The sequence below is a fragment of the Setaria italica genome, chromosome IX (genome assembly GCF_000263155.2).
Source record: "Setaria italica strain Yugu1 chromosome IX, Setaria_italica_v2.0, whole genome shotgun sequence".
NCBI lineage: Eukaryota > Viridiplantae > Streptophyta > Magnoliopsida > Poales > Poaceae > Setaria > Setaria italica.
In genome coordinates, this window is record NC_028458.1 from 7,708,999 (window position 1) to 7,719,005 (window position 10,007).

Sequence of the window (10,007 nt, forward strand, 5' to 3'; positions counted from 1 at the left end):
CCTCACGTCATTTTCCGCGCCTCGTCGGGGCAAGCTCGCATCGCACGCACGCCGCGCGCGCGCGGTGGGTGGTGGCTGTCGAGAGTCGGGACAGGAACGAGACGACCCGCCCGACCCACCCAAGCCAGCGTGACGCCGTTTTCTTGTCCTGGCCTCCTGGGCTGCGGGGAGGAGCTAGCACCGCACGTCGCTATCGCTGATGGCTGATGGCGTCGCGCGGGGTCGGGGCACGGCGGATGGAACAAACCGGGCGCGTCAGGGAACTGGTGGGCGATCGAGCGCGCTTTTTGCCGCGTCGGCGCTGCCGTTTTGTTTAACGCTCTCGGCGAGGGCGGCGGGTGGCAGGATTCGGCGGCACTTGAGGCTTGCTGTTACGGGCAAAAATCTCCCCAGGTCTGAACTCTGTGAACTCCACGGCTGTCTGCTGAAAGTGTTGAGGCAAAAATCTATCTGAATCTCGTCTGGTCGGTGTTCTCCGTGTGTTGGCTTCAACAAGGAAACTCAATCACAAGATCTTGCTGAAATGAAACATGGGAGCTGCTCCATTTAGCAGGAACTGAAGCATTACGATTTCAAGAAACCAGATGATGCCTTCAACTTGCAATGGAACCACCCGAAATCCCGCCTGAACTCTTCTGCATCACCGGCAAAGTTGATGTCATGGTCCAACCGAATGCGTCCTGATCAGCTAGACCAACTGCTAAAGCTATAGCTCCAAGCTCACCTGGTCAGCAACCTAGCGTCAGCAGACAGCAGCTTGACTGCTTGAAGATGCAATCTGAACGCCTGCAGCAACGTGTGCATGGGAGGAAATGACAAGAAAGAAAGGTGCGATGAAAATCATCATCGGTTTATTAAAAAAAAGGATCATCGTCCTCGGAAGGTGAAGACTCGTCAACAACAGAATCCTAATCATGGCTCACTAGTTCATGGGGGGTACGCATAATCCACCAACTCGATCTGATCCCCACGGGCTAAACAAAACACACACCAAACCAACCGTGACTCGAGCAGTTCACACCATGCTTTCGTTAGGTTTAGATCCTATAAGTGGCAATAATACAGTGTGTGCGGTACGATCAGGCGTGGTCACAATTATATAAGAAACCCGTACAGCAAGATTGGCATCCAGCAACGTCTCCAAAGCTGACAGCGACCAAGAGCCCAACTAAGGGTCTGTTTTGGTTGTTTAGGGGGTGTTTGGATACGAGGTGCTAAACTTTAACAGTGTCACATCGGATGTTCGGATGCTAATTAGGAGGACTAAACATGAGCTAATTATAAAACTAATTGCAGAACCCTGTCCTAATTCGCGAGACGAATCTATTAAGCCTAATTAATTCATCATTAGCAAATGGTTACTGTAGCACCACACTGTCAAATCATGGACTAATTAGGCTTAATAGATCCGTCTCGCGAATTATACTCCATCTGTGCAATTAGTTTTGTAATTAGCCTATGTTTAATACTCCTAATTAGCATCTAAACATCCGATGTGACAGGTGTTAAACTTTAACAGGGTGTTGCCAAACACCCCCTTAGATGTACCAAGGCATCCAAAAATCACTTGCTTATTGCTACGATGCAAGAGTGCTCGTGCTGTAAGACTTACCCCAAACTGCTTTGTTCAGTGTTCACAGTATTCATATTTAAGGAAAGAAAGTTCTAATTAGCTCTCCATTCTCTTAAAAATAATTAGCCACGCCTCTGCTATTTTGGCTCTTGTTATCTCTTGTTGTGGCTTTTGCTGTTTACATGAATGACTACTTAATTGTAACCATGCACATGTAGTTTCGTTCTATGCAATGTATTTGCGGACATCAAACATGTTTTATACCAAAACAATTACAAATTTAGGCGGTGTTTGGATTTTAGTCCGGACTAAAATTTATATCACATCGAATATTCGGAGACTAATTAGGAGAACTAACATGATCTAATTATAAAACTAATTACACAGATGATGGCTAATTCACGAGATGAATCTATTAAGCCTAATTAATCCATCATTAGCATATGTTTACTGTAGCATCACATTGTCAAACCATGGACTAATTAGGCTTAATAGATTCATCTCGTAAATTAGTCTACATCTATGCAATTAGTTTTGTAATTAGTCTATGTTTAATACTTCTAATTAGTATCTAAACATTCGATGTGACAGGAATTTTAGAAGCTCCTAAAGAAACAAACACCCCTTTAGTCGCATTTGAAAAGCATGAAGCTGGAAATATCCGCTCCATGATTACATATGTACTTTTAGTTTTGCTCTGTAATATAATCCCTAGAGCACGGGGAGCTCTCTTGTGGTTTCCCCTAAAGACCTTATTAGCTATGCCGTGCATTATGTGTCTCTTGTTGTTGCTTTTGTTGCCTACATGAACGGTTACTTGTAACCTTGTATGTGTAGTTTTGTCCCATTGCAAACGTGTCTGTAGATACCAAATATACTTATACAAAACCAAAACAAATTTGGTCGTATTTGGAAAGTGTGATGCTATCCATTGCGTGGTCATGTATGTATTTTTGTCTTGCTCCGTGTTCCCTGGAGCATGGGGAGATCTCTTACGATTTCTCTTAAAGAAATTAATTACCCACACAATCCGTTGTGCATCTCTTATTGCTGCTTTTATTATCTATGTGAACAGTTACATGTGACCTTATACATATAGTTTTGTCGCATTGCAAATGTGTTTGTAGATATCGAACATATTCATACCAAACCAACACAAATTTGGTAGCCTTGGGAAAAGGGTAACGTTGTTTGCTCGTTGGTTGCGTATGTACTTTTGTCTTGCTGTGTGTTCCCAACAAAGTGGGAGCTCTCTTACAGTTTTCTTAAAGAAATTAATTCCACAAACTAGCCTATTTGCAGAATTTTAATTTTTTTTGCAGGGTAAGGCTGTCTAGAAATTCCATTCCCTAGACCCCACCTTGTGTGGGAGCTTTTCATACTAGGTACGCTGTTTTTTTATCATTGTGGACCTCTTGTTATTTACATGAACGATTCCTTATAATCCTTTTGTCGCATTGCAAATGTGTTTGTGGATCTCAAGCATATTTATACCAAACCAATACTAATTTGATTGCATTCGAAAAGTGCATTGCTATATGCTCCTTGGTTACATATGTACCTTTTGTCTTGCTCTGTATTCCCTATTGTCTTGCTCTGTATTCCCTAGAGCATGGAGAGATCTTTTACGATTTTCCTTAAGAAATTAACCATGTCATCCTTATGCGTCTCTTGTTGCTTTTGTTATCTATATAAATGACTACCCATAACCACATGTAGTTTTTTCATTGCATCGAAAATTTGCTTATAGATATTGAACATTTTGGTACCAAACTAACATAAATTTGGTCGCATTTGAAAAGTGTAATACTGTTGTCTACTCATTGCCTATGTATGTACTTTTGTCTTGCTCTATGTTCCCAACAAAGTGGGCAGCTCTATTATGGTTTCCCTTAAGGAAATTAATTAGGCACGCTATCTTTGTGCGGCTCTTGTTTGTTTACATGAGAGATTTCTTGTAAATTTATACATGTAGTTTTGTAGCATTGCAAATGTGTTTGTGGATATCAAACATGTTTACACCAAACTAATACAAATTTTGTCGCGTTTGGAAAGCGCAATGCTAGCAATATCCCCTCCACGATTACACAACAATTACACAACTTACTTTTGTCTTGATCTACGTTCCTTAGAGCAGTCCATGGTTTTTCCTATAGTGTTAGCTATGACGAATTAATATAAAACACCTCTTTTATGCTAACAGAATAAATGATAATGCTGGAATAGTTGCATTTGGAGAAACTTTACACATTAGTTTGATGCAAACATCTTGTCGTACTACATTACATACATGTGTTCCTGAATATCGGACATGGCCATCTCAAGACATGGCCATCTCAAGATCGACAAAACTTTAGTGTCATCTTATGCTCATAAGTCGACAAAATCCTTCCTCTTTTTGTTTGCAATTTTTGTTTTTCTTTGTGTTCTTCGAAGAGGTTCACCACTCCATATTTATTGAATATGAGCATTTTTTTTACAACAAATTAGTTGACCAAAGTCCTAAAAAAACACATACACAAATAATTATTTTGTAACAACTTATTCACAATAGACAAAACCATAATGTTATCGCGTAGGAGTTACCGGGAAGCTAATTTACCATTTTCAATTTAGCGTACAAGAAACAATTGATGCCATATGGTTCCCTTTGGAGAAACCTTGTCATTATGCTGCGTAGTAGTCTTGTCGTGCCCTAAATAATTAGGGGTGGATTTTTCAAAACCAACAAAAACTCTGATGCGATCATACTCATACGTCGACAAAATGTATCCTCCTTTTCGTTCGCACATCCATTTTTTGTTGTGTTGTCATGTTTAGCATTAGTCTTGTCGCGTCCTAAATAATTAGGAGTGGATATCTCAAAACTGACAAACCTCTAATGCGATCATGCTCGACAAAATGTATCCTTCTTTTCATTTGCTCATACCTTTTCCGTTGCGTCCCTCAAAGATATTAATCATACCAATGTTATTTAACTGCAAACCTTTTCCACAAGATCCGAATAAAACGTGAACATCAATTAAAAAAATCATGCAGTTCTACCGGGACACCTTGTACTCCTACTACTAGAAGAAGAAACCGTCGTATCCTGAAGACCTCGAGTATGATTGCATTGCGTAGGAGACTAGGAGTTGCCATTTAAACCTAAAACCGTCGACCCGACACCATCCACCAAGCAGAGCAAAGCGTAGCGAAGCATGCCTGCCCCTGCCCTCCTTCCCGGCTGAGTCAAGCGGACACGCTGTCAAAACCAAAGTGCCGCCGACCCCAGACGTCAGTCGCCGCGACACGCCAGGTCCCGTGGGCCCCTGTGTGTCGGCGGGTCCACCCCATCGCACCCACAAACCCAAAACCCGAATCCTCGGCCGCTGCGTGCAGCACGGGCGCGGGGCGCGCGTTGCGTCCACCGATCCCTGCCCCGACCCGTCCCGGACGAGGCGACGGGGCCCACTCGTGACTCGTGCCGCCCCGTGGCCCCACCACCCCACCCCTCAAAGGGGCATTTCCGTGAACTGCCCCGGCGTTCAGGAGATCCGCGCGGGGAGCCTCCCGTTGCAGCACGCGCTGATCTCAGCCGAGGCCTGGGGGCAGTACGGTAAAAGTGCGCCACCCCCCTCGCTCCTCTATTCCTATCTCCTCCCCATCCTCCAACTCCAACCCCTTGCACGCTATAGGAGTACTAGGCCAGTACTGGCACCACTCGTAGCCCAGATCAAACGACCAAGTAGCCAGCGGGAGCACGAGAAAAAAAAATCGAAGCGAAAAAAAGTGGAGGCGAAAAGCTTGGGGGAGAAGAGGGGAGGAGAGGGAGCGGAGCATAAATCCCGAGCCCCAAATCGCAAACCCTAGCCGCTCCCGATCTGCAATGCCGCGGGTGTGAGTGCGCGCGGGGGCGGGGGGATGAGGCGGGTGGCGCCGGCGATGATCGCCGTCGGCGGCGCTGGCGGCGAGGAGACGGCGGAGGAGGCGGTGGTGGAGAAGACGCTGCAGAACGGCGACGTCTACCGCGGCGGCTTCTCCCAGGGCGCACCGCACGGCAAGGGCAAGTACGTGTGGGCGGACGGCTGCATGTACGAGGGGGAGTGGCGGAAGGGCAAGGCGTCCGGGAAGGGCCGGTTCTCGTGGCCGTCCGGGGCCACGTTCGAGGGGGAGTTCCGCGGCGGCCGGATCGAGGGCCAGGGCGCGTTCGTCGGGCCCGACGGCGCCACCTACCGCGGCGCGTGGGTAGCGGACCGCCGCCACGGCGTCGGCGCCAAGAGCTACGCGAACGGGGACTTCTACGAGGGCCAGTGGCGGCGCAACCTCCAGGACGGCCACGGCCGCTACGTCTGGGCCAACGGCAACCAGTACGTCGGGGAGTGGCGCGCCGGGGTGCTCTCCGGCCGCGGCGTGCTGATCTGGGCCAATGGGAGCCGCTACGACGGGGTCTGGGAGAACGGCGTGCCCAGGGGGACCGGGGTCTTCACGTGGCCCGACGGCAGCCGCTACGTCGGCTCATGGCCAGGGACCTGCGTCGACCTGCCGGCCATAAGCGGCACCTTCTTCCCGCCGGTCGGCGCGGGGGCTGCTGGTACGGTCAGGAAGAGGTCCTCCGTGGAGGGCGTGGGGGAGAAGGCGGCGCCGCGGATCTGCATCTGGGAGTCGGAGGGCGAAGCTGGGGACATCACTTGCGACATCGTCGACGCGCTCGAGGCTTCCATGCTCTACAAGGAGGCTGCTGCCGTCGCAGGAGGAGCAACCTACATGCGGACACTGCCCCAGAGGAGTACCCGGCGAGCAGCCAGCGGAGTCCCACGCTGGGCATCGTCGGCGGCCACCACGCCGGAGAGTAAGCGACCTGGGCAGACTATCTCCAAGGGACACAAGAATTACGAGCTCATGCTGCAGCTGCAATTGGGCATCAGGTGAGGTTTTAGTATTGCTGTGGTTTACTCGCAATGTTGTCTGTTTTTTGGGAGACTTTGTGGAATTGGAGTGTTTATGGTTCTGCATCTTGCAGGTATTCGGTGGGAAAATCTGCAGCAGTGCCGATGCGAGCGCTTATTCAGGCAGATTTTGACCCAAAGGAGAAGTTCTGGACGAAGTTCCCACCGGAGGGCTCGAAGGTTACGCCACCACATTCATCTGCGGAGTTCCGGTGGAAGGACTACTGCCCCATGGTGTTCAGGTGTTTGTCTTCATATACCATTTCTCTTCATATACCATTTCATCTGTGTCTGTGCTGTAGTCTCGTTGTCAACTTGTTATGCATCTTGTGATCTAATAATTAACTGGGGTGTTGGATTCTGCATCGCAGGCATTTGAGGAAGTTGTTCGCTGTTGATCCAGCGGATTACATGCTTGCCATCTGTGGCAATGATGCTCTGAGGGAGCTGTCTTCACCCGGGAAAAGTGGGAGCTTCTTTTACCTTACCCAAGATGACCGCTTCATGATTAAAACAGTGAGGAAATCAGAAGTCAAGGTATTGTTTTCGGTTTAAGCGTGCCAATGAACTGGGTGAAATTGTATAATTTTTTATCGGAATGATAGGATTGTGTAGTCAGTTATGTTAATTTGTTTTTGTCACTAACCTTCATTGGTGGATCAGTATTCCATCAAGTAAATGTGGTTTTTGCTGGTGGAGCTCCTTGTGACCCTGCCTTGTGTATTATCTTTGTTTTGGTGTTATGAGATTAGCTATGTTTCATACTATTAAAAATAAAAAATGTGCTACTAGTACAATTAGTCCCATAGAAGAAAATATGTCTTTCCTTCTTGTGTGTAGAGGGGCTAATTGCCTTGGTATCTTGTTGCTGCAGCTGCTAATTCGAATGTTAAATAGCTACTACCAACATGTCAGTCAATACAAGAACTCTTTAATCACGAGGTTCTATGGTGTACACTGTGTGAAGCCTTTTAATGGACAGAAGGTTTGTGATATTTACTAAGAACCTCTTATTGCAAATGTTTGCAACAGTCATGGTTTCTGACAATTCCTTTCTCCAGGTCCGATTTATTGTCATGGGCAATCTGTTCTGTTCGGAATACCGGATTCATCGCCGTTTTGATTTGAAAGGTTCATCCTATGGCCGAACAGCAGACAAGTTTGATGATGAGATTGATGAGACCACCACTCTGAAAGACTTGGACCTCAACTTTGTCTTTCGGCTGCAGCGATCTTGGTACACTGATCTTCATGAGTAAGTTCAACCTCTACAACATCTAGGATATATCTTTAGGCGAGGTCTAGGATATGAATTTTACTTGCGCTGAAATAACACTGCTAATTATGGAGTCAACTGCACAGACAACTGAGGCGAGACTGCAATTTTTTGGAATCGGAAGGGATTATGGATTATAGCTTCTTGGTAGGAGTTCACTTTTGTGATGACATCTCTGCCTCAAAAATGGGATCATCTACTTTTACTGCTTCTCCAAGTAAGTTAGGGCAGTTTGGTTTGAACCTTGATAATGTAAAGTGCCTGCTCTGACATGTTCCTTAACCAGAGCTTTTAACGAAGAGCGAGTCATTTCAAGGTGGTGGCACACCAGAGCTTTGCTTCTCAGATGATGATTTTGATATGATGCCTGATTGCCGCCGGTAAGTTAGTGTTTTTATATACGCATCTGTGTTTTGTGTGACTAGCATGCATTACATTTGCATGCCATCAGAGCTGTTAACCGATTCTAATTCTCTATTTAAGCAGCACATCCCTTAGAATTACATGATATACTAATTGAATAACTGATGAGTAAATTCACGCCCTTTTTTGTTAGGGGATGAATGTTGCCAATAATACCACTTTTTACATGCATACTTTTAAACATTTTTCTGATGAATAAATGCCATTTAGTTCTGATGTTCTGTATTTACTCAATATTTGGGCGTAAAATGAATTTGTATCATTCGGGGAATGTGTTTGAGTTGAGTATAACAGCAAGTTTTGACCTGTAAGATAAATCAACTGCGATAACCCATGTATAACAAAAGAATTTGTTGATCCTTGGTTTTAAAGATGTGTCAACCTTGGTGATAAAAATGGAATTTATGTTTTCGCCGTGAGCTACCTTAAAATTTTTGCTCATGCCTTGGTGAGTTGTTCCTGGTCTCCATCTCACATGAGACTTGGAGCTGTCATCATAGCGCAAACTTCATTGCCGCCCACTTGGCTTACACATGGATGTGTTTAGGCATTGTTGGGGCCTAGTTGTTTGCTCATCTGTATCAGGGATGATTGATCCTTCTAGTTCAAAAGCAGCCAATGCCCCAGAGCTCAAACTCAAATAATTTAATCAGTTCTCTAATGTGGCCTGCCAACATTTTTTTAAATTTTTCAGGAAACCTTTGATTAGACTGGGTTCACACATGCCAGCCCGGGCAGAGCAAGCATCCAGAAGAAGCGAGTTCGACCCGTATCTCTTCACTGGCGGTGGATTCCTGTTCCCAAACCAGACTGGTGAAGTGCACGATGTCATTCTCTATTTCGGGATAATCGACATCCTCCAGGATTACGACATCACAAAGAAGCTTGAGCATGCTTACAAGTCATTGCAGACTGATCCCAACTCCATCTCTGCTGTGGACCCGAAGCTCTACTCGAAGCGGTTTCAAGACTTCATCGGCAGAATCTTTGTGGAAGACGGCTAGTAAGCATTGGGTGGAGATGCCGCCTGAATTCCATGCGAAGGCCAGAGCACCTGCAACGATGTGGAGATGGTTTGGAGGGCTTTTTTTGGGCGCAGTAAAGAAGCCTCCACATAATTGCCAAGAATCATCTTCATCCATGGGGATCCGGTAAAACAGCAGCTCATTGGCTGGGCAACTACCGTCGAGCCTCGATCAACAGTGCAGGGGATTTGAGTTCGAAGCAAAATTTGCTGAGAATTCTCTCTGGAAATCATCGGAGTGGCTGGATTTTGAAGCACAGCCATGAGATCGGAAGATTTTGTCTGTAAATTATGTGATTCGGCGGGTGAGATTGGTTCTTCCAGCTCCGTTGTAGGTAGCAGTAGTTTTTTTTCCTCCTTAATTTTGGTAGAGGATTTCTTTTCCATTTTCACCCCTTCTATATATCGGTCCGATGTAAAGAAAGGGGGTAGGGTTTTTCTTTCCAGAAAGAGGATATTTAAGGCTGCGGCAGGCAGTGAACAATAAGATCATGTACAGATACACCTTGATCCTGAGAATGGGTGGATTAGAATTGAATTCGGCATCTTCATGACCCGTGGGCCCCATGCCCCGGCTTCTCCCTCTCTTTTGTGTTGTTGGCTTCTTCCTTTCCCAGTATTTATATTGTACCTTGCCATAGCTTTTTGCAGGCTGGAGAGAGACTGGGGAAACTTGCAACTCCTTGACCTGAGGTGGGTGATGTGTCAGGAAGGGAGAGAGGTGTGTGTTGGAAGTGGGGAAAAGTGATGGGAGAGGAGGGAGCATGAAAAGACGAGAAAGAG

General features: G+C 46.2%; 1 protein-coding gene across 1 annotated transcript; it reads left to right on the forward strand.

The window, feature by feature from the left end:
- Positions 1-5,226: 5,226 nt before the first annotated feature.
- On the forward strand, positions 5,227-9,807 carry LOC101774042 (phosphatidylinositol 4-phosphate 5-kinase 1). Its single transcript, XM_004981980.3, has 8 exons — positions 5,227-6,480; positions 6,576-6,743; positions 6,873-7,038; positions 7,376-7,486; positions 7,563-7,756; positions 7,864-7,994; positions 8,064-8,157; positions 8,895-9,807. Exons 1-8 carry the CDS (start codon positions 5,477-5,479, stop codon positions 9,202-9,204), a joined length of 2,178 nt encoding a protein of 725 aa, XP_004982037.1. The 5' UTR covers positions 5,227-5,476; the 3' UTR covers positions 9,205-9,807.
- Positions 9,808-10,007: the final 200 nt, after the last annotated feature.

Bases quoted from the DNA above. Each gene is read 5' to 3' on its own strand.
- LOC101774042 (XM_004981980.3), top strand. From the start codon at position 5,477: ATGAGGCGGGTGGCGCCGGCGATGATCGCCGTCGGCGGCGCTGGCGGC. The intron at 6,744-6,872 runs GTGTTTGTCTTC...TCTGCATCGCAG, and splicing joins TACTGCCCCATGGTGTTCAG to GCATTTGAGGAAGTTGTTCG. The intron at 7,995-8,063 runs GTAAGTTAGGGC...TTCCTTAACCAG, and splicing joins TACTTTTACTGCTTCTCCAA to AGCTTTTAACGAAGAGCGAG.